At 42.8% G+C, this 25,280-nt stretch overlaps 1 protein-coding gene across 6 annotated transcripts in view; it reads left to right on the plus strand.

Moving 5' to 3' along the window:
- LRCH1 (leucine rich repeats and calponin homology domain containing 1) overlaps positions 1-21,268 on the plus strand; it is a 199,518-nt gene extending 178,250 nt beyond the window's left edge. For 2 of the 6 annotated variants that reach the window (XM_027588833.2, XM_027588834.2), the window contains 2 exons: positions 772-849; positions 9,643-16,517. In XM_027588833.2, the coding sequence (XP_027444634.2) occupies positions 772-849; positions 9,643-9,849 (285 nt within the window). In that variant the 3' untranslated portion in view covers positions 9,850-16,517. Of the gene's footprint in view, positions 1-771; positions 850-9,642; positions 16,518-18,785 lie in introns of those variants that run through there. The other 4 variants (XM_027588829.2, XM_027588830.2, XM_027588831.2 and 1 more) reach the window with 2 other exon arrangements.
- The last annotated feature ends 4,012 nt before the right edge of the window (positions 21,269-25,280 follow it).

Raw genomic sequence — 25,280 nt, forward strand, 5'->3', positions numbered from 1 at the left:
GGTGTATTTTTAGATGAATGAGAGCAGATTACACAAGAGTATGATCCCATAAAAACTGTCAGTATGCATGTGTGTATGTATACATACACATACACATATATACGTATGTAGAAATTTGCACGTATACACGTACATATACACATGTATGCACACATGCAGAAATTCTGCTTATATAAACATCAGTGTTGTACATGTGTTTATGTACATCTTTTTTTTAAAGATTTTATTTATTTATTTGAGAGAGAGAGAATGAGAGAGAGCACGAGAGGGAAAAGAGGGTCAGAGGGATAAGCAGACTCCCCACTGAGCAGGGAGACCGACGTGGGACTCGATCCCGGGACTCCAGGATCATGACTTGAGCCGAAGGCAGTCACTTAACCAACTGAGCCACCCAGGCGCCCTATGTACATCTTTTTTTAAGACTTTAAGTAATCTCTGCACCCAACGTGGAGCTCGAACCCATAACCCCAAGATCAAGAGTTGCACGCTCTACCAACTGAGCCAGCCAGGTGCCCTATTTACTTACATCTTTACACACACATACGCACACACACATATACAATGTCTGGAAGAATATAATCCAAAATCTTAATAATTTTTATCTCGAGGTGGATGTTTCTAGATGACATTTATTGTCTTCTCTTTGCTTATGTATTTTTCCCTCCAACGAACATGTATTAGTTGTGGCATTTAGAGAGTTTAAAATTTAACCTGTTATTAAAATTATTTCTCTTTTAATAATACATTATTTCTGCATATTTGTATTTATAGCCCAAACTTAGCATGGCCAAATGCAGAAGAAATGTGGAAAACTTTTTGGAAGCATGCCGAAAATTAGGAGTACCAGAGGTAACGTCAAACTTAGTCCCAATAACTATGTTTTGGTGCAGATTTCATTTAATATATGTGTTCAAACCCACTGAATGGATGTACAGCTTTGCACATCCTTTTTAGTCTCAGTCTTTCTTGAGGAATAATATGAAATAAGTTAATACAAAATTTTAGTTTAAATTCCTTTGCAGTGAAATTAAAATGGCTTAAAGTGGTAGGGTCAATACTGAGGGAAAAGGGAATATAATTTCCTTAAGGTTTTGAAATAAATGCAAAATTTCAACCTGGAGAAAAACATGTAGTTGGCTTGATTCCCTACTCCAAGAACAGAAATTACTGTGGCTCCAGTGAACCTTCTAGCAGGTTCCGTAGGGTAGAATTTTGGAGCTGTTGGTTTTCCTTATCCACAGCTCTTAAGCAAAGCAGACCTGTAGTTGACTACTAATTTGTTGATTTTCATTCCGAATAGTTGCATTTTGGGTATGTGGATCAAAAGAGTCAATGTTGAAAATATTATAATTATTGTTATTATTATAATTAATCATTACCAATAATAATAACAATGTTTGTATGTTGCTTTATAATTTGTTCTCTGTTTGCAGTTCCATTTTCCCCATTAGTCTGCTGTAGACCCAATTGGCATTCCCTGTAGCCAGCCCAACTATACTTGGCTACTTTTTCTTTCTCCCAAGCTAAGTCCCAGCCTCAGCCTCAGCCTGATAGCTAATTTGGGGCTTTTAAAGGATTTTGCTATTAGTAACAAAATTATTTCTTCAGGAGACAAAGGCCAGTCCACTCAGAATTTGGGGGTAAGTTGAGAAGTTTATCATCATTGTGATAAACAGAAATGGCCAGAAATTACATTTTTAAAATTTTTCTTCTATGTTTTCTAATATGCCAGAGATAAAGTAGCTACAAACTCTGTCATGAAATACTGTTTATGAGTATGTGAAAGAATTATATTGTAACGTAATTCTACTCAGTGATAGGAGTTAAGTATTGGAATTGAGAAAGGCTTATTCTCCCTCCCTCCTGTCTTCCTCTTTTTCCTTCCTTCCTCCTTCCTTCCTCCTTCCTTCCTCCCTTCCTTCCTCCTTCCTTGCTTCCTTCCTCCCTCCCTCCCTTCCTATCTTTTAGCTTGTTAAGTTTCAAAAGTAAGGGGTTAGTGATGCAATTTTTAATCTTATCTGAGGACAAGGAGAGAATTATTAAAGCATCATTACGTCAGAACTGTATCAACAAAGAAGAGCTTATAAATTCATGTTTAAAAAGAGTGTAATATTTATATAATGGACTAAATGTCTTTGTGATCAATCCAGATGTCTTTCAACAATGTTAATGTGTGTGTCTATATTACATGTGTATGTTTTAATATTGCATATACATTGTTGGCTTCAAATACTTAATTCCTATACACATACTATTTTTAATAATTGGACTCCATCATGGGCTAATAAGATTTCCATGTGTGAATCAAAACTATCATACCAAGTTTCAGAAGATAAATTATTTGTGCCTGTGCTAGAGAAAGTACTGGTGAGTTATGACCTAATCCCCTGTGATATTTTTTAAACTCATCAGAAAATTTTTTTGGCTTATGGTGATACAAAATGAAATGGAAATGCCCTAAACCAAGTGTTGTGAGTAAAGATTGGTAATTACAATTTTCTTTTAAAGTAGGGAAAAGGAAATTAAATTACCATAATATGCAGAGAAAAATGTATCATAATTTCTGAAATATGCCCCTAGCAATGTGCCCCCTTGCACTAATCAGTTCATAATTTCTGAGAAGATTGAGTTACAAGGAATAAATAATCTTTCTTGCCAGTATCCCATTCAACTCTGCTTAGTAAAATATATTACTTAGGCTATTTTTGAAAATTTTTTAAGATTGGAGGTGACTTTCAAGTTTGCATCGTGTATAATGGTGCATGTGTGGTTGTGTGCATGCGTGTGTGTGTGTGTGTGTGTGTGTGTGTGTGTGTGTGTGTGTGTACATACACATCCAACCTGTTGGGTAATCCAATAGCATTTTACCAGGGACTAGAGGTACATTAAGCTTTTGGCTACTAGAAAAAGTCTGTTGGTTAGTTAGCAACTGAACTTCTTAACGAGACGTGTTAAAAGTGAGGAAGGAGTATTCTAGTGGAAAACTAGAAATGCCGTTGGAAGGCAATTGGCAGATCTTCCTGGACGCACAAGGGAGCTTGCTTTCATCTCAGAATGCACGAATACATGACGGGAAATGAGGAAATCTTTTCATCTGGGCATGTGATAGGAAGTTAGGGGAGGAGTGAAATGACTCCCTTCGCCTTAGATACACTTCTTTCACTTCTGAAGGGCGTTGATGTTTTAATGTATATGTGGCACACTACAATTAATTATTTACATTAAAAATAATTATATCACAAGCCTAAGTGCCGAAATTCTCCATTTGTGATCAGACATTTGAAAAGGCTCATACCTAAAAAAAAAAGAGAACCTGTATCCATTACATTTTCTTAATTGCATCACACCTCATATTTCCCAGTCACATAGTTAATTCCCCAATGTATAAGCTTTTTCCTGCTTTCTTCTCCATCCATTGCTTATCTACTCACATACACTCATAAGTCACAGAGATCTTGAATTCTGTATTTTATAAGCCCATACTAATTGACAGTGATGAATCATCCTGTAGAGACTGAAAAGTCACAGCTGTGCTCTAAGCCCTGCCTTCGGTGTCCTTCGTAATAGAATCACCGTTCGAAACGCCAGGCAAAGTCAGTCTTGGCAGCTTATATAATTTTGTCAGGTTCCTATGCGTGGAATGTGGTTGCTGACTTAGCTGAGTTTTTACATATAAAAGAATCTGAAGGGATGGAAGTAATTTTAAAATTGTTCAAATTGTTACAGTTTAATATATTTTCTTTAGAAGTCCCCGTGGACACAATCCCAGCTCTGTGCCGCCGGGTCGGTCAAGGTTCATGAAGCATTTTACTCTGCGCTTGGGTAGAGAGGTTCTGGTGTGGCTTACCTGTAAATGTGCCTTCTTCGACCTGGCTGTGGTCTGCGTATTTGCTGCAGGTTAGCGTATGTAGACAGGTTAAGGCCACTCCAGACCTCTGTGCGTTATTTGTGACGTTTGGGTGAGCCTGGATCTATCCCCTTGGCTCCTCAGTCGGGGGAACAGACAGGATTTGGAACAGCAGCTGCTACTGAGGGAAAGAAGATGACATCACAGAAAGACGTTAGTGATGGGGACCTGCAGAAATTCTGTTAGGGTGACAGGAGAATTCCTTGCTATTAACTGAGAAGGATTTGGGATGAGGTAGAGGCTCACTAATGAGAATGCCAAGGAAAGGTCCTTAAAAATGAACCAGAAGTAGCACTCGCCGGCAAGTTTCTTTCTCAGTGGAGGGGATGACATTGGATATTCCAATAGTTATTTCAGTGCAGGTAATTTTCCTTCCTGCTCCCCAATCCGGGTGCGTTGGGGTTTTGGTTTTGGTTTGGGGACCAGTTCCTCCACTAAAGGGACACAACCAAAATGAACATAACCTGGAAGGAGAAGATTGAGTGGGTGAAGGGGATCTGTGAGCAGAGGGAGGGAATGCACAAGGTTTGGGGTCAATTATCCCTACTTGTGCTGTTAACTAGTTCTGTGCCCTGAGGCTAACTCCTTAAAATTAGCAGCGGTTAACCTTTTATTGAGGACTTCTTATCCATGCATCATCTTGAATGCTTACCATGGAGGGTTGGAGGTAAATATTTTATTGCCATGCCCTGAGGAAAGTAAAGTCCAGAGAGGTTAAACAATTTCCTAAGCTCACGTTCACAGCTGGTTAGCTGCAGAGCTGGCGTTTGAACCTGGCTCTCTGTGACCGAGCTCCCCACTCTGCAGATTGCAGGTGTTGGACTTGAGCAGTAAATTCAAATCATCTTCAGAGCCCTCGAGTCTTTCCAGTGGCCAGCCCGGGAGGTAAGGGAAAGCCAAGTGGGGAGACTGCAGTGGGGAGACTGCAGATCATTCTTGCCCCCTTGAATCTGCCAGAGCAGTTTCTCCTTTGTCTATAGCATATATTGGATTTCCAGCTAACATTTTCTTTGGGGGAAAATGTATCCTATTGCTAAACATAGTTTGGAAATCATCAGACCCCTATGATTTCTCTGAGCTGTAGGAGTCCATGAAAGCTCATCTGTATCCTGCAGCTCCATAATTGCTTCCCCTTCTTGGGGGGGGGGCGGGGGGGCTGCTTAGCAGTTGAAGGTGTAACCGCAGGTGCATCATGGTGCCTTGGAAAATCTAGGGATTGGGTGATGGTGACCGCACCACCCAGAGCTCCGTGTGGTAATGATGCCAGTCGTCAGACTGTGCAAGCTATCTTTGACTTCTGGTGCAAGCATCAACTTGATCTTTTTTTTTAATTTTTAAAAAAAATTTTTTTTAAAGATTTTATTTATTTGATAGAGACACAGCAAGAGAGAACACAAGCAGGGGGAGTGGGAGAGGGAGAAGCAGCCTTCCCACGGAGCAGGGGGCCCGATGCGGGACTAGATCCCGGGACTCTGGGATCACGACCTGAGCCGAAGGCAGACGCTTAACGACTGAGTGCCCCAGCATCAACTTGATCCTGAAGACAGGCCTACCCTTGGTGGGCTTTCAAATTCTTGAGGATACATTCTTTGTGTCACCCAAGAATCTGACTTCGGTTAACCCTTGGACTCATGAGGCTACTAATGGACATACTGAGGCTTCTTTTCTTGGCCTGTAAACTTGTTGTAGAAGATTCATGGTTGGCTATTGGGGGTTTCCAAATTGATTCAAATTTAGGGCAGTTTGGGGCTCTTATTAATAAGTGTTGCCGCAGGTCAAAAGAAACTTCTGATTTATGAAGCATTAAAAGTATTAGAAAATAGATATTTTTTGGTTCACCAGGGAAATTTTTCTACTCTGTTTTATATAAGTAGCCGTGGCCTCAGACCTCTGTAAGGAGCAAGGTCCTTTATTTAAGAGACTTGCTCTCTTTAGAGGAGGAGGGAACTTAGACGAAATGCCCAGCCCTTCATAGTCATTTCTGTTTGCAGAGGGAAAATAGAGAAGAGGATCTGGGGCAGCAGCTCCCCTGAGTGGTGGACACGTTGGGCCCCCACTCGCCTGCCTGGACAGCACAGAGACCAGGGGCTTGTGGGACTGGAGGGGATCCCTCAGCTTCTGCATCAGCCAAATGGAGTTAAACATAAAATCCTAGAGAACATTCGGATTCTAACAAAGATCATGTTGATATAAGTGGGTCGTGTTGACATTATGGCTGAGTCTTCTTTTCAATACCTTTCATATTTGCTTTTGTTGGGGTTTTTTGTTTGTTTGTTTTGTAATGAGGTGTACAGTATCTGAAAGTAACAGTAGTAATTTCCCTGCTTTAAGTGAGGGTTTAGGAAATTTGTAACTAATCTGAATTTTTTTTTAGTCGACACATTCTATAAATCGAAGCTGCTCTTTTTTGTTGTTGCTTTAATCTTGAGAACAGGAGAAATGAGTTCTTTCTCTTTGAGCTTTAAGCCTCTCTTTTTCCCCCTAATCAGTAACTTTAGCGTCAATTTAAATCATAAGTAATAAATAATTTTGGGGGATGGGATGAGATTATTATTACAAAATTTTATTTTCTACTTATATTGATTAGTCTTGAGGTTGAATGACCAGAGGTGCAGACTGACACATTTGCTACTTTATTAACAGCAGTTTTTAAATTCATAATTTATTAAAAAGAGTCAGTCTCTAGTGTGTAAAATCAGGTACATTTCTTAACAGGTAGTATGAGTTTACCACTGAGAATGTAAGATTCCTTTCCCACCATGTGTCTCCTGCTGGCAGGGTCGTCTGTGGTCAGCAGTCTGACAGCCTTTCATATGTGTATTGTTGAGAATAAACCTTTTATTTTTTATTCTTTTTTAAAGATTTTATTTATTTATTTGTCAGAGAGAGAGAGTGCACAAGCAGGGGGAGCGGCAGGCCAAGGGGAGAAGCAGGCTTCCCGCCGAGCGGGGAGCCAGATGCGGGACTCGGTCCCAAGACCCCGGGATCATGACCTGAGCTGAAGGCAAACGCTTAACCGACTGAGCCACCCAGGCGTCCCAAGAATAAACATTTTAAAAGCAGCATCTTTAATTACAATTCTAGATAAAGTAGCTTACTGATATAACAGTTACTCTGTAAGATCTTAAAATTGATGATTAGTTCTCATATATTTGGAGAAAATTCTTGAAACCCTTCGTTACCTCAATCCACCCCCACCAAATTATACCTTGTCCATCAGCACTTTAAATATTCAGCATGACTATCAACATTCATGAGCTTTGTTATCTTAGATTTAAAAAAATACTTTGTAAGTATGTTGACCTTAAAAATTAAAATTATATTTAAATAAACTGAATACATTCTAAATCTCCTAGAATTTAGACTGTGTGACACTCAGAACATTTATAAACCAGACCTTTTGCCTGATCTGTCTACATTTCTGTTTGTGTCCATAGTATTCAGGGAAGCTGGACCAATCTTTAGTAGTAAGCTTAGTCACACATTCTTGTGTTGACTCTAAGAGAATCAGTTAACCTCTGGCAATTGTGATTTCTGTTCTCTATAGTGATAATTAGCATCCACACTTGCCTCTGAGGACTCTGAGTGTATTAACTGTGTTTTTCAAATGTCTTGCAGTCATTACTAAGGCTCTGTAATACAGAGGGAAATTTTGCCTCTTTAAATTTTCTTCCTTTTTAGCATTTTCCTGTTTTAATTTTAAGATAAGAAATGTGTAATTCCTAAGTCCCTCTCATTACGACTTTAGTTTGGTAGGCACGAGGGTCAGAACATTCCTTTCTCCCAGCAGAGTCAACCCTGGTTCTTATCCCAGCACCCCCTGCAGGGGCTGCTCGAATGGGGCGTGGGTCTGAGAGGGCCCCAGCAGCCCGCACTCCCCACGTTATGGTGATTCCAGTTTTTGCCTACCAGATGATCTTAGACCCATGCCTTTTCCTTTAGAGATCACGCTTTAGTTTAAACCAACCACCATGAGCTGTGAGTCTAGGCCCTACCCACTTTAATCTGAATTAAGCCCAGAATCTGTGGCATCATGAAATTAATTCCAGGGGGAGAAGAAAGGTTTGTGTTGGCTACCTGTGTGAGAAATATGCTGCTGGAAGAACACCTCAAGGACAATCCGATTCAAGTTCTTTGACCGTGTTGCTGGGGAGCAGACCAGACATTTTCCATAGGGCACCGGGAAGTGTATTAAAACATACACTGGAGGTAGAATGATTTGCTTTTAACATGGAAATACCCACTTTTGTGAAAATCACATTTCAGTTTGTGGATGCCTTCTGTCTTATGTCTGCTTTGCTCAGATTTCACTGGTTAAAGCACAACATTGCAATAGAAAATTCTTATTGCAATAAAAACTTCTTTCCTTAGATGTTTCCCCATCCGCTTAGTCCTTGACCAGCGTCTCTCTCCCAGTGAAATCAAATCTCTGTGTAGCTGTTTTAATTCTTAGGAAAATAACAGTGGTAGTTTGATTCCTCCAAATCCACTGAGAAAAGATTCGTGATCTGACTAGATATGACTTGATATCTTTAAAAAGCCTTTCCTTAACAGCAGCTTCTCTACCTTCATAAACCAAAATAAGAGCTGACTGTTTCTAACCTTATTCATCCCACTTGCTGTTGTAGTATTCCTATTTATCTGAGGGCATCAGGCTAACTTCAGAGGATACAAGTAAGACAGCATCTCTATCTTAGAATCTTTGAGTGGCTCTGAGATTTGCATCTGCTTAGCAATGAGGCTAAAACAAAGGGTAAAACTGTAGCAAAGTATGTTATAAAATATATATTACATATATTTTAAATACTTTGCCAATTTTGAAATAAAGCTGCATTTATGAAATATAAGTATTTTCAATCCTTGTTTAATCTGGACACAAAACTACTTCTCTTTCCTGTTGACATGGCAGTTATAACCACTGTTAATGTTAAGCTGTGGTCATTTCCAGTTCAGGAACACAGTGAATCAGGAAAAGGTTTGCTTCCTGATAGCAACAGATATTCAGAGGCACTCAGAAGAGCTGTGCCCCACTGTACCTGTTTAGTGGTGAAGAAATTTACATAACAGCCCCATGTACTTTTATGCTCACTGCACATCTGAGAAGCCTCCTCTAGACTTTGGTCTATGTGTGGCTGCAAAACCACGAAATTTAATGTACTTTCTGACACATGTAGGAACATACTTAAAAGCAGCATTCCCCAGAGTTTACCAGTAACCCTAAAACAAACAAACAAACAAAAATTAGGTGTACGTATTACCTTTCAGAGAGGAATCCTTGATATTCATTCAGTCTTCATAAACCAGGCTGAAGAATACATTGAGAATGGTGAGGACAGGTGGGGATTCAGCTTGGAAGTTTATATTCTTCCCTTAGGTAAGGTTAGGTCCTGAACGTCCCTAGCCGAAATCTCTTGTTTTTATGCCACTGGTGAGCACGTGATTCCACTTAAACATTAAAACTGTTTCGATGACGGAATGGCCTAGTAATTGCAGAACGCACTATTCCTTAGTAGTGGCATTGTGCTTGGAGGATTTTTTTGCACTGTTTGCAAAAAACATGTTGGGTATGCTACTTTTCTTTTGTAATGGATCAAAAAAAAATCTTTGATGGTGGAGTGGGTTTTTACCTGCTTGAAATAAGGGGTTACTCTTGCCATTTGCTAGTAACCAGAAATGCGTGTATTTTTAATTGTATGCACTGTCTCTTTCTGTTCTAATGGCTGCCCACGGAATAGGCCGACCTCTGCTCTTCGTATGACATCCTGCAGTCGGACTTTCGTCACGTTCGAAAGACTGTTGACACTCTCCTGGCACTTGGGGAGAAACCCCCACAACCAACCTCTGCCCTCCGCTCCAGGGACCTTATAAGCTTCTGTCTTGTCCATATTCTCTTTATAGTGCTAATCTATGTCACTTACCACTGGAATGCTCTGTCCGCATAACATCTGCATGTGCATCCAAACACTCTGCTGTGTCACCCTGATCTATCGCAGGGTCCTTCCTCCATTTGAGCCTTTGCCTGGCCAACTTCCATCCCCGTCATCTCTTTAGTAATCTCTGGAGTTTTGAAGCCGGACATTATGAGTCAGATTTTTCCCAAAGCACAAATAATTTCTCTCCCTTACTGAAAAAATGGCAACAAGTGTGTCCAAACCTCATGCTTTCTCATTCACATAGTGCTAGCAGCAGTGCTATGCAGTTCTTCTCTCTCTCCCAGGGAGCTTTGTTGCCCTTGGTAGAGTGGAAGAAGATTCCAGAACAGGAGCAGAGGGGATTTAGGATGTGGAAATCTTTCCTTTGGGTCAGTGTCGGATCCTAATTCAGGACTCGGTAATTGAGGTGTAGAAGGGCCACTTTGCAGAGGAGACAGAAAATTGGCATTTGGCTCCCAATTTGGCCTATAAAAGTCTTTAATAATACCATTATTGACCAACTTGAAAAATACCATCGGCAAATGACTGCTTTGCTGGCCATGCAGTTGGATTCCTCCCTGTTTCCTGCCATGGGAGCGGTGAGGGGCACCAGGGAGGGTTGCCGCCCACCCCTACCCTGAGGGAGCCCCTCTGCCTTGCTGCATGAGACCTAGCTGGGCAGCTGGGGAAGAAGCGTCCATTGCTGTTAGAGTGCCACCTGGAGGATTCGCTTGCACATCACTTTCCGCATATTTTTACTTTTTGCTCCATGTTAGGTCTATTCTGAGCTCCTAGAAAAGCATTTTCCAGAAGGGATTTCTATTTTTAAATAATGGAACGGGTCGTTTTCCTTTTTTGCTACATCACGTCATAACTGCAGGTCAAGAATGTGATGAATTTGACTGTATTTGCTTTCAAATAAAGCCATGAGTCATGGAACATTCTTGGTCCTAATACTTGGGTTACTATGGGAGAAGCCAACAATAAGATTGCTCTTGTTTTAGAAGAATGTAGTTTCCCTAATGGCCTGAAATTTCCATTTAACCTTTGATTTCCAGTGACATTAGCAAGCTGCTTCTATCCTTAAGCGAGCTTACAAGATTATATGTTAACTATATCTGCTTTTGGAGCAATGTGATGAGTTTGTAACTAAAAGAAAAAAAAAACCCATTAGAATCCTGTCTAGGCCAAGATATTTCTGGTTCTGGGATGTCTTTTCATACTATGAGAATGCCCTCCTCCACAGTTCAGACAGCTTCCCCTAGGCTTCACTTTACATCTGGTGGCCAAATACTATTTCTTAAATTTGGGAGATGATGATGTTAATTTCCTTAAGATAAATTTCTAATTTACTGAGTTGTGAAGAGTCTACATCGATGGCTACTAAGAAGATAATTTTATTTTTCTGAATGCTTCCATGAATCCAGGGGACTTGAAAATATGCAAAACCCACATGGTTAGAAGAGTATATTTATAAATATTCTTTGTTGCTGAATTAGATTTTCTAACAGGAAACATTCTTTACATGAAAATACCTTGAGTTACCTGAGCTTTTCCCTCCTGATGTTGTGTTGATTGGTGAAATACAGGGTATGTGGAAGTTACCTAATTAACCTCGGTTGTGTATAAATAACCCGCAGATGTACTGAACTGCTTTTGGGGCTATCTTGTACCCTTCAATCTGTGACACAATAAAAGCCCTTTGTGCAAAGTCGAATGAGCACCCTGAGCCATAATAAACACATTTCGGGTGATTATTCCAGGTTTTTATCAGCCCATCGATGCACTGATTTGTGCCCACCCGGAGCAGCCCTCTGCATCTCCATCCGGCTCTGCAGTACACTGAGGCTTCCCTTAATCATCACTGTTTGGGTTTCTTTTTTTTCTTCTTTGGGAGGAGTGGGGGCGGGGGCAAAAGGGAAGAAGAGAGATGACTTACAGGGTGGCACTTGAAAGAAAATTTTATCAATAAAAACTGAGTAGAGCAATCATGTGAGATCAGATTTAATTTTCAGTGCTGACTTGACATCATTCTCAGGCTATGTTCGTATTTCAGTTCTGGCATCAAAGGATTCTTTGGATGCACTTTCATTTCTCATGTCATTAATGTATCTGTAACCTAACGTGACGCTCCTCTTGGGATCTGTGGGATGGTTTGTTTGTTTTTTTTCTTTTTTTATCAAGTGGCATGGTAACTAGCAGAACACAATTAATTTAGGCCTTTAGGCAAAACTTGGAATGAACTGTCTTGCCCATTGTCAGGCTGTTCATTTCTATTCAGAATATTAAGCCTCTCCGTGGTTCTTCCCCGAGGTACCCACACACCAACTCATATGCCCACATGAGGCCTGCCATTACAGCCTGACATGCTTGTCGTCTGAGAGGTGGGCAGGGACTTTGTTGTGTGATTTATATGTGCATCTTCAATCTCCTTCCTCACACAAGACAGACCATTTTCCCAGTACTTGCAGTGCCTGATAAAAGGAACCAATTGTTTATTTATGTTCTCTCTTTGAGATAGAAAGATCTATGTGAAAGAAAAGGTTCTCTTTCTCCAGGTCCTCCAGTTGGTGGCAGCTCACCACTCATCATCAGGATTTCCACAGTATGTCATAGCTAATGTGTCTGCTCATTCCCTCTATTTACGGCTTTGTGAGTCACATGTGGCTCACTCTTCGGGGCAAGACACTTATGGAATCGGGCTGGTGGAGAACTCAAAAGTAAGACAACTGAGTAGGAATTTCCTCAGTGAGAATAGGTTTAAAAAAAAAAAAAGGGACTTGATACCCCGATACCATTTTTTTGTGAGTAAGAAATTAAATTCAGTGCATGGCAGCTAGGGTTACCTCTCTAAAATCCATGCTGCTCTATAAGGACAAGACATCCTAAGGACAAAGGCTGTTTCACCTTACAGGGTAAAGTACTGGACAGTGGATTAAAATTTCAGGAGCCTGAAGTGGTTTTGGAGTAAATGAAAAATATTTTAATACCATTTCATTTCAGGAGATTTGGGTTTAAAGTTAGGCTTCAGGTTTTGAAATTAGTTCTCAATAAACAATCAGTTGTATGTAGAATGTGCACTTTTTTTCTTCTTTGAGACTATCAGAGTCCGTTCCTTGGCTTTTCAGTGTGATTTTCTTTGTGCTTGTGTTCACTTATTCATTCCTCAAATATGGAATGAGCGCTCTTTGAGTAAGCCTCTGTGGTAGCCCTTGGGGATACATGACCCTGTCTTCAGAAATCTTGCAGTCTAGACCAGGAGTCAGCAACATTTTTCTGTCGAGTGCCAGATTATAAATATCGTAGGCTTTGTGGGCTATGCAGTCTACGTTACAACTACTCTGTTCTGCTGTTGCAGCCTGAAAGCAGCCATCGATGACTCATCAGTGAATGGACACGGCTGTGTTCCAGTAAAAGTTTATTTACAAAAACAGGCTGTGGACTGACTTGGCCCGCAGGCAGTGGGTTTTGGACCCCTGACCTAGTGGACAAATAAGATGCGATTCAGGGTGACACAAGATTCTGCAAAGCACACGGCAGGGGACCGGACCCTGATGGGGAACGGGGAGTCTGCGAAGCCTTTCTGGAACTGTGATGTTTACACGGAGACCTGAAAGGTGTGTAGGAATAGCCAGGGGAGGAGGGTGCAGGTTAGGGACGTGCGAAAGGGGGCAGATACTTGTAGAGAATGACGTATTCCCAAGGGAGGAAGCCCTGGACGGTGGCAGGGCTGGAAGGCAGAGACTCCCACGGAGAGCGAGAGGACACCATCTTGGTCTGTAGGAGTGTGACGTGGTCTCCACTTTACACAGGAGGAGACCGCCCCTCAGAATGCTCAGGTGGCAGAACTTGAAGCTCTCTCACGTGAAAATCATGCAGACAGTTCTGCTTTAAGTGCAGTCACTTCAGCGCCAGGAACGTGCATTTGAGAAACAGGCTGGACCATATGAACTATGCAGACATAAACGACTTCTTAGTCTAGCAGCTGGTCCTGGAAGGAGGCGCGTGGCTGTTTGGGAGCACAAGGAACTATAGAAGGAGGAGAGTCAGGCAGCGATGCTCCTGCAAGGCGTCCTCCTCTGGGATGAGATGTCTGTTGCTCTCCCTGAAGAGAAGCCCAACAAGCCAAGTCGCCGAGCTAACGCCTGTCCCCAAATTGAGGGTTCTGTGTCCCCCCCGCACCTGATCTTGAACTTGCTGGGGCTTCCCAGGCTAGGACTCCGGGGGTCTAGAGGCCTCTTCCTGTCCCAGGGGCACAGGTGCAACATACCCACCTACGGATGAAGGTAAAATTTATGGGCAACAGCATGATGTTGTGGAAAGAGCCCCGGCTAGGAGAAGAGAAGCATGTTCAAATCCTGCTTCCAGTACCTACCAGCTGTGGGACTTTAACGAAGTTACTTAAGCTCTCTACATCTCAGTTTTGTCATCTGTAAAAGAGAGGTATTATATCTGCCTTACATAGTTGTTCTAGAGAAATAAGCAGTGGAGATCTGTAGCATTGGCACCGAGCATGTAGGAGGGGCCCGGAGATCTTTCTGAGTTAGCGTTTAGTGTTTATGGCTTGCCTGCCTTTTCCAGCCCTGTTTGCTGTGGCTCTAAAAAGAGTTGGGTGACCAGCTCTTTTTTTTTCCCCCCAACTATTACTTTATTTATATTATTATGCTTAAGTTACCTGGAAGCAACCAAGCAGTTCTGCCCCATTTCAGGGAAAGTTTCCAATCAACACCAATTACGTGGTGACAAATAACTAGGAACGATGACATCTTTGGGTCACGACTGACAAGGAAGGATGGGCTCCGGTGCTAGGGTTCATCTCCAGCAAGAATACGGCACAGCGGCCGGCACAAGCCATACTAGCATGGAACCTTTAGCACTGGTCACAAAGTCGATCTCTTCCCTGAAGCTAGCAAATCAAGTGAAATAACTGGGTTTAAAGAACATTTTTTTTAAAGATTTTATTTATTTATTTGAGAGCGAGAGAATGAGAGATAAAGAGCACGAGAGGGAAGAGGGTCAGAGGGAGAAGCAGACTCCCCGCTGAGCAGGGAGCCCGATGTGGGACTCGATCCCGGGACTCCAGGATCATGACCTGAGCCCAAGGCAGTCGCTCAACCAACTGAGCCACCCAGGCACCCAAGAACATTTTTTTTTTTTTAAGTGAAGCCCAAATAAGTTTAAAAACCATGCTCTTGACCCATTTTCCTTTCAAAATTTACATAAAACACGCTTTTTCACTCTTAATAGCCCAGATTTTTTTTTCCTCACATAGCCCATCATGTAGCTGCAGATAAACTATTCTACCTCAAGATGTAAACATAGGCAGGGAAAAAAATGAACGGCATGTGAGGGAACCTTACTGATTCCACCATTGGAGAAGCAACACAAAGCACGAGTTCTTCAGAGGGGTTCGGAAGCATGGTATTTATGGAAGATACTCCTTTATGACTCTGCCCTGTGCTTTAAAAGGAAACACAACAGTGGTGCCCCATTCTCAAGGAAAGCCGCTAGGCTCCTCTAAAAGGAAGTAAATTTAAATGCATTTAAAGTCAGTGTGAATGTACAGTATCTCTGCTTTAAGTCCCTTTTATCCAGGTTTACGGGGTGGCCCTTCTCTGTCACTTCTGATCCAGTTATGGAATGTACAGAAGTTCCTTCCCTATCCCAATTTCTGGGTCACTTCCAGGACCCTTCCCAATGCCCCCCGGCCTATGCAGTGGCCCGACTAGTGCGGTGGGAGATGGCCTTCTGGCCATCCTTGCTACCCTCTTCATTTCCGGCAGGCTCCCCTCGCTCGGCCTGTCAACCAGCGCCTCAGCTCATCATTCCTATCAAGTTTCATCCCAGTCCTGTGATAACCAGAACTGCTGTGTTTTTATGTTTCTGTTACCTTAGACCAGTCTTTGTAGGCACCTCCGACCCCATCCACGTAATCTGAGGGCACTTCTGGGTTTCTTCAGGGCATCTGAATGAAAGGAGAAAGGTGGGAAGGAAGTGAGAAGTAGCTTTTTATGTCTTCCGTGTACTTCTCATTGCCGGCTGTGAGGGTGGAAGCAAGACTCTTGGACTCTGCACCTGGTTTAGAAGTGAGGAGACCAGGAAGGTGAGAAATGCCAGTTGGAAAACTAAAGGGCTGGGAGAGAGGATGACCTTAAGCTAGCTCAGTCTGTGAGTCTGTGTTGTCTCCAGAAGTCCTATCAGTGGGAGGTTGAAACCTCAGTACTTTCCCCTCCCTGTCTCTGTGGAGCCCCCCTCCCAACCATGGCCTCCAGCACTCCTCACCGGGACTGGCGCAGCCATTAATGGGGCCATGTTGCATCTCAAGCAAGACTTAGTTTAGGGCACGTAGCCCCATAAAAGCCATGTTGTACACAGAGTTTAGACCCTGTGGAAATATTTGTACTTGAATTCAGGAACATTTAGGACTAAATATAAGTAAACATTGCGGTCAAGAAGCAAAGTGTCTTTCAGAATGCTTTGGGTGTGTGCATCCTTTTAAGATTTCTATTTGTGTTCCTCACCCAGTGTTCTTTTGATCCCTTACTGCTTTTCTCAATGATTTATTAAACCAACGTGTCATATAAAACTCTTTGTAATTTGATGCAAATACTTTTGTTAGAGTTTGTTGTTTATCTTTTAGTTAATTTGTTTTTTTTTAAAGATTTTATTTATTTATTTGACAGAGAGAGAGAGCACAAGCAGGGGGAGTGGCAGGCAGAGGGAGAAGCAGGCTCCCCGCTGAGCAGGGAGCCCAATGCAGGGCTTGATCCCAGGACCCTGGGATCATGACCTGAGCCCAAGGCAGACGCTTAACTGACTGAGCCACCCAGGCGCCCCAATTTGGGGTTTTTTTGACACATGGAAGCTTTAAACTTTAAGGCAATTCAATTGTTTTTATCTGTTGTGAATTTTGTAACAGTTTTTAACTTAGAAAATTCTCCATTTATTTATAGGAGAAAATGCTTACTCTTCATCTCTGTTTTATTAGGAGAGATGTCCATTTAACTCTTTAATTCATTTCAAATTGATTTTAGCATATGGTGTAAATACAAGACCTTTTTTTTTTTCCCCAAGTAATGTCTCGTACCAGGAGCTTAACCATAATAGTGGCCATTTGTAATTTCCTGCGAAGCCCGATGTCAACCTGGGTGATGTGGAGATCATAAGAATGGGGTAAACATACCCCTGCTCCTGTGGAACCAGCCTTAGCAATGAAATGCCAGATTGAGGTGCTTTCACAAGCCCGTGGAAGGTGGCATCAGGAAAGGATCTACCCTGACATCTGGCTGTGGCCCATCCTGGCTTTGTGCCCACCTGGCACAGAGCCCCCCATTCTTTCTCAGGTTGACATGTGCCTACTAAATTGGCAAGCAACATAGGGCGCCTGGGTGGCTCAGTTGGTTAAGCGACTGCCTTCGGCTCAGGTCATGATCCTGGGGTCCCGGGATCGAGTCCCGCATCGGGCTCCCTGCTCAGTGGGGAGTCTGCTTCTCCCTCTGACCCTCTTTCCTCTCGTGCTCTCTCTCATTCTCTCTCTCTCTCAAATAAATAAAATCTTTAAAAAAAAATTGGCAAGCAACATAAACCTGAATGCCCACCGACTATGCCATTGGCAAGATCATCTTATTATGGTACAGAGCAGACATGGGAAATAACGGTTAAAATTGTGTTCTAAAGAATCCGTTGTCCTACGTTGACGTGGGGCCATTTCTTAAGACCTGGTGCCGGACACAGAGTCTGAGATACTCTGCATTTACCACAAGTTAGGGAAGGAGGTGGGATAGGGGTAATAAGGTGATCGAGAGCGTGTAGGAAAATGACATTTTCAGATGGTGGAACAACTTACTGGAGATGTCATGGCATGTCCTTCGAAGATCTTTCTAAGAGCAGAACGCCTGTGTCTGTGGTAATTTCTGGAGAGCTCTGCACTTGAGGAAGCAGGAAGATCTGGTTCCTCAAGCAAGAGTCCCATGAGATGAAGCAGAAATGTCCAAGACCCTCATTGGCCTCATGGTAAACACTGCGTCCACCACCTGGGGTGTGGCCACATCCCCTTTAAACTGTCCTTGAAAACAGCCGTCACTGGGCTTGTGGAGAACATACCAGGATCCGGTAGACAAGAGGGAGTGTTTGCTGCGGAGTCTTTCCCTAGCCAAGGAGACATGTTCTGCAACGAGATTCCCCTCATTCCCAGAGCCAAATGACAAAGGTGTGAAATTATTTTATTGTGTTCTTTTGTAAACTGTTTGGTTGAGCATGCAAGGTTCTCCACATAAGGAGTGATTTGCGCTGATTGTTTTCCTTGACTTGTACGTACCGGCCATTTCCCAAGAGCAAAAATTCAACCTGAGAAAGTAACAGGACATTTGTGTCTTTGACCGTTTTATGACAGAGTCCTAAAAGGGAGACTGTTGAAGGCTGTGGTTAAAATTACTTATTTACAAGGCCGTTCGTAAACCATGAAGAAAGGATACCAAGTCCACCAGCATACCTCCATTTCAGAGATCACAGCAAATAAAATCAAGGTTTATGGTCAGTAGAACGGTGCATGGTCTGTATAAATGAGTGTCCTAGTTCCTTTGGAATGTGTGAGAGGCTATGTGCATTTTACTTTATAAGAATGTAATCTAATATATTCTTGGTGTTTGGTTTCCCCCTGTCTATGTAGCTCAATTATTTAGAATAAAGCTTTTTTTTTTTTTAACTGTTTAGATCTAGTGCATATTCTAAGATGCTTGAGAGACTTTCTGGAACAGCCCTCACTTGTGAAAAATTGGTATTTTTCTCTGCAAACACAGAAAAGATCTTTGCTAGCGGGTGGAAAGCAAGGGAGGGAGCACAGTCTGAGGTGATCAGACAGGCACATGTCAGAGCTCAACTGAACTCCTGTCAGTGGTGTCCTCTAAGATTTTATGATTATGTTTTCGGTCATCTAAAAATTGACGCTGTGTTCTTCTTCCTTTTAGGAAAAACTGTGTCTACCCCATCACATCCTTGAAGAGAAAGGCCTGGTCAAAGTGGGCATTACCGTTCAAGCGTTACTAGATGTAACGGTAACGAAGACTCTGTTCACATGAAACCAGCTCCTCTCCTTGGGGTCGGTTCAGACTCTCCTCTCGTCCGAAGTCCTGGACTCTGCTCTCAGCACCTGCTCCTCCTGCCCTCCCACTCACTGCCTGTCAGTTCCCTGGCTCTGGTTGCATCGAAGGGAGGACAGAAGGGAAGATTGTCCGCCTTCCAGAACTGACTTCCATTGTTAAGATAGGAGAGATACTTACCTTAAAGCCAGTGAGGGAGCTGCCAGCGAAGACCTGAGCAGCACATCAATGCCTTTTACAACCTCCTTCATCCCTTCCACGCTCACCTACTGCCATTACCAACACACCAAGCACAACCGTTTTGCAACAAGATGCATTTGTTTTATTCAAACCAAACTTCTTGTGTATTTAGTGGGGGGAGGGGGACACAATCAGGTTTCTCACCACCAAATTTTTCAAGACGTTTCTTGAGACCATTGCCTTTTAAAAAACTATTTTCGACATACAAAATATTTATATAAATATTATTTATTAGTGAGTTGTTATTCATCCTTTGGATGCAAATTGTAAATTAGGAAACTATTTTATTACTGCTTTTTTGTGGTTAAACACTTTATTTTAATATTATAAATATTGAATTATTTTCTATCCTCTTTGGTGTGCAGTAGTTCTAGGTCTCAGTAATCATGTATTCTGGTGTATGTGACTCAGCAAAAAAAAAAAAAATTTAAGCCAAAAACAGGTGCTTCTGTGACAAGAACTGTTTTCTGGGGAGGCATTATTTACACTTAGGTTTATGGAACATGGTTTTATTTATATTTCTGCATTCCATCCAGTTTCCTACATTCCAGCAGCCCTGTTGTCCTCTCACATAACAAACCGACTGAAATCAAGAGAGCACCCCAAAGTTATTTGTAAATAGCTGTGATGAAGAAAAAAAAAGGCATATTAAACTTGAAGATGAAATGTGAACAATTATTTTTTTGGATTCAGACTTATTTTGCTATGCACAAAACATTCACGTTTTAACACAAAGAACTCGTAAGTGTTAGCGTCATGTGTCTTGAAGTATAATTTTGCACTGTAACTTGGCTAATGAAAGAAAGTCTAGCACCAAAGGTAGATAATAAGGAAATGGTCTAGGTAAGTAGAGATAAGAAAAAGTCTATTGTTTGACGACAAAGCTTTTGTAAGGACAGCTTTGACTGAGTGAGCAAGAATGGCACACGGCACATAGGACCTGGATCAGGACCAGCCCTTCTCACAACTGCCAGCCTGTCTTAAAAGAGAAAATGATTCCGAGAGGCAGACATGCTCGTTTCATTGTAATTTAGTCGGCGGCTTCCCTAAAACGCTGCAGAATTCACGGCCTCTGCTGTGAAACCACGGGAATGAGTCCCCCACTGGGGGGGCAGCCACCCATTACACCAACACAGGCTCAGGAACGGGCTCGGGAAGGGCTGTTGGGAGACGGAGTAGCCTAGGAAGGAGGAAGTTCAGTCAAAACAAGGCTAAGAAGAGCCAGCAAAGGAAAGGGACCTGTGCTGGCTTGAGGGACTCACGTAAGGCGTCACAGACACACTTCCACGCGTGGGCATTGGCCCCGCAGTTACAGATAGCCCGCTCGTTCGTCTTCCAAAGTCTCGAGAAGGTCGACTGCAGCCTCACTTCCATGAGAAGCCGTTGTAAGTGTCGGGAGACAGATACCCGGGTGGGCGCCGCGAGGATGGGAGGCACTGAACACAGACGCCCGTCAGTCAATGCCACGGCTGCCCTGTGCCGGGGGCGAGATAGGGGCGGTTACTGGAAACGGTCATTTGGATTGGCAGCTAGCAGTTATTTCCTGTCAGATGTACTGTGCACTTTAACCTAACATAAGATATATTTTAATATGTTCCTGTACTGCACAAATACCTGTTCTGTCAAATAGCGTCATGATGTAAAAGAGAAAGGCGTTTTGGGCAAAGAGCCTATTCAAGGTCAACAACATGCCAAGGTCGATATGGAAATAAGAATGCAGATTGCCGCACCTTGACGGGCATTCAGAACGCAGGGTCCTGAAATATTTTTTTTTACGTGTATATATGGCAAACATGAAGCTCTGTAATCCTTGTTCTGAGAGATTTTCCCCCCCAAATTAAAATATTTCTTTTGATACTAATCTTCAGTATTTTTCTTAAAGTTGGCTGTATAATACAAATGACTTCAATATTTTGTGCAATGGCTTTTTTTTCCCCTTTTAAATGCAGTCGGTGTATGGCTAAGTAACGTCTTCAAGATCCTTGTACACTGTTTATATGTGCAATAAAACGGGCATGGTCAGCTGAGAGTACCGGAAGTGGACAGAATGTACACAGCGCAAATATCCTTTCTTTTATTATTTAACAGCCATTAAAACTTTGAATTTGTACAAACCATCTTCTGCCTGACTTACCCATCTGATATGAAGGTTGACCATAGTCACAGAAGAAATCCTAGGGTGTCGTTGCTGAAATAGTCTGTAGCAATTATCTAGTGTATATATATATGTGTGTGTGTGTGCGTCCTGTAATATATATATTTTCCAACCATTTTTTTTTTCCAAACTAAAATCTTCCCTGGAAGCACAGAACATACAGCAGTTATAAGCAGAGTTGCTGTGGTGAGGGGGAGAGGGAGTGTAGACTCAGGACCTTCACCTGTCCCTTGGGTGGCAGCTCCAGAAGATGTCACTGAGGAAGCCTGAAGGCTGTGTGGTGTGTGTTGGAGAACCACAGGATCTGGTCCTTTCTCCTCAGCTGCCCGCCGTGGGATCTGACCTGCAGAGAGCGAAGTGGCCGCCATGATTACGCCTCCCATGAATCTAGGCTGGGGTTTTTCCCACATGTGCAGCCTACCTCTGGTAGAAGAGAAGCTGCTTGGAGGAATTCAAGTGAAAACACAACACACGAGACCAACAGCCTAAGTAAACAGAGATCAGGGTCAGGGCCTCTCCATTTAAGATCCGTTCCTACCGAGTTGAGAAAACCAATGCATGGCCAACAGTGTTCCGATGGGGAATGCTGTTCCTGGGCCGAACCTCGAATTTTTGGGTATCTTAGTCTACTACATGTTGCACAAGTCTAGCACTCACAGAGACTTTGCTTGCACTGTAAGTTGGCTGGAGCACCTGGGGAACGTGTGAAGGGCAAGCGAAGGGGAGGCCACAGGCGCAGAGCACTGGTGGGGGACATGGCGGGGGGGCACACTTGGCACTGGGGACATCTGTGCGGTTCAGCTATATGGCATTGGCTGCAGCAAGGGACTGTCCCAGAGACCGAGTTCTGGCCAACGGTTGCATTGGGGGTTTCCCATTTCTTCCTGGGGGAGTCCGAAAGATCCGGGCAGCAATGACCCCATTGGGGCTGGTTATCTAACCTCCCGGAGGTCAGCTAACAGAGACCAGATCCAGTTGAGCCTGGTCTCACGGGATGTATGAACTCAGGGAGTTCTTTTTGGAGCTGGTACTCGTGTGTGGGGCAGGCGTGTAAAGCAGGGTTCCACTCCCAGCCACTACCTTCACTCCTCACACCCACACGCTAATGGGCCATCTTAATGGTCAATAGTCATTGAGTGGCTACTGTGGGTCAAGTGTTTTTCTGAACTATAAACCCCATTAAAACAAGGCTACTTGTGTATTTTGTTCTCTGTCAATTCCCCATTGCCTGGAACAGTGCTTGTCAATAGGCACTAAAAAGATGCCACTTAGAAGAATTAATGAACTTTGCATGCAGTATTTCAAAACTTCTTGCCAAAACGCTACCAGGGAAGGACTTGTGGACACCTATACTTAATACCACATACATCAGGAACGGACCCTGCCTCTTCTACCAAGAGGTTTTTGTGGTCCTTGCCTGACATTGTCCACGTGGCTATTGTTTATTGGTTCAAAAGCAGCCACCTTACTCAACTGACCAATAAGTCTCTTCCCCCAAATTTTTAATTCTTTTCCTGGTGACTGGAGACAAAAGACATAAAACCTGGAAGAGACCTAGAGGCTAACACTGACATTCAGAGAGAAGTAGGGATAAGCAACTTGCTCAAGCTCATATCAGGTAAGACAGAGGGCAAGCCACGGTCAAGTTCAACTGTTGGGCTTGTGTCCTTGTCATTGTACAGAGGGCATCCCAGCAGAGCTGACCGACTGAAGTTTCTAGAGTTTTTTTTTTTTTTAAAGGTCTTGGGCAATTCTTAGGATTTAGAGATACAAAAGAAAGCATTTGTGGGATAAAACTTGATAAACTGAGCCTTACGGGGACCAGTTTAAATGCTAGCTAAGACAGATCAAGACCAGGAAAAGAGGTTTAAAAAACAGGCCCAGGGGAGAGGAAGCGTTCCTCACATTGAAATGAGGTCGAGGAGGAAGCCTCCAGTTTCCTTGCCATTTCTCTCTCCCAATTTGATAAAACATTACTCTAGGGTTTTTTTTTTAATTTTGGAATGTTTATCTGTTTATCAAAGTGATACACGTTTATCAAAGAAACTTTGGGCAGTATGAAGAGGTTGGGGAAGATCACTGGTAATCCCATCTTATAGGGAACTGTTAAACTTTTCAAATTTGAGACATTCCTATGTATTTTTACACAGTACAACTTTACATAGGTTTTTCCCTTGTTAATACTAGAGTATATCCATTTTCCCCAGGATAATGCTGTTTGCTGAAAGAAAAAATGGGGTACCCTGAACAGGCACTAATGATATTTTAGAAGCCCCCTTTAAAAATGTGGTCTTAGGTGGGCAATACCTAAAAGAAGCAGACAGACCCTGAAATAAGATTAAGGGCCATGAGGTCTTTGGTGGGCAGGGAGTCTGCAGGGGGGTTGGGAGGTACGGCTGGAAGGGAAAAGTGGCCAACAAGAGGTACATTTTCTTTTTTTTTTTTTAAGACTTTTTTATTTATTTGTCAGAGAGAGAGAGCATAAGCAGGGAGAGTGGCAGGCAGAAATAAGCAGAGGGAGAAGCAGACTCCCCTCTGAGCAAGGAGTCTGACTCAGGACTTTATCCCAGAACCCTGGGGTCATGACCTGAGCTGAAGGCAGCTGTTTAACCCACTGAACCACCCAGGCGTCTCGGGAGGTACATTTTCAAGGCAGCCCCACAGTGAAAGACTGAAGTTCAGTCCTGGAGGAAGCTCTGGGAGATGGTACACCACATCTCATACCTCAGAATCCTCCCAGCCAAACTCCCAGGAGGTATTTATATCCCCCTAAAACCTCCCTTAACATCATGCCTAGATATGCTTAAAAAAATAAGTGTATGCCCATTTAAATGCTTTGGTTATATAAGAAAATAAGGAAATCCCCAGGATCTCTAAGCAGAGAGGGAGCTAGAGACCAGAATATTAAAATGAAGGCAAAGCCATGACCCTGCTGGGAGCACCGGTCCCTCCTCTTGACCAAGAGATGGTGTATTAACTAATGGGCACTCTGTGATGGCAACAAATACACGGACCCAGTCAAGGTGAGTCCTGAGTTGGATCTGAAATCTCTGCACAAAGCCAGCATCCGTAAAGGGCTGCATCTTCATTGAAAGGATAGAGAAAAAAGAAGTTAGCCTGTCTACCAAGGGAGACGGCAAGGAGAGTAGCGATCCTTGGGTGAGAGGAAGTGGGAAATATTAGCTTCTGTCACTACAGGTCTCATATTCCACAGATTTATGCTTTGAAGTTCCATTGCAAATGTGGTCTGGGAAACCCCAAGATGAAGAATACTTACAGTGTCTCAGGCTGGTCACATTCCAGGACACCAAGGAGAAGAAAAAACAGTTCCTTACTGAAGCATACCCCACAGATTCCCTGGGATGACACCGACCATGCGTGAGCATCCTATGCAAAATTACAAAAGAAGCTCTGAGACTTGCAGCCTGAAAGTTTTTTGCAACTTAAATTTGGTGACAAGACTCGATTGGAGCTGGCAGATATTCAAGTCTGTATTTTTTAATTTTTTAAAAATATTTTATTTATATGCCAGAGAGAGAAAGAAAGCTCACAAGCAGGGGGAGTGGCAGGTAGAGGGAGAAGCAGGCTTCCTGCTGAGCAAGTGGCCCGATGTGGGTCCTGGGATCATGACCTGAGCAGAAGGAAGATGCTTAGCCGACTGAGCCACCCAGGCGCCCCTATTCAAGTCTTTATCATCTTAGTGTGATATTAAGAAGAGAGTGGCCATATGTAAAGAGATGGTAATCGAGATCTGTCCAAAAGTGATAAAGCATTTGAATGCTCAGATTCAAGAGGCACAACACATTTCAAGCAGGAGAAGTACAAATACCTCTGTATCTGTAGAGATGCGGTAAAAGTGATCCTAGAAAGTGAAGACATGAGCCCAGACTTCTTCATTCTGCCTTCTAATGGCTGGGCGTTCCACTTGGTAAAGGCACTTGAGAAGGACCATCTCAAAAGTAAGTAGA

This window comes from Zalophus californianus, chromosome 3 (assembly GCF_009762305.2).
Source record: "Zalophus californianus isolate mZalCal1 chromosome 3, mZalCal1.pri.v2, whole genome shotgun sequence".
Taxonomy (NCBI): domain Eukaryota; kingdom Metazoa; phylum Chordata; class Mammalia; order Carnivora; family Otariidae; genus Zalophus; species Zalophus californianus.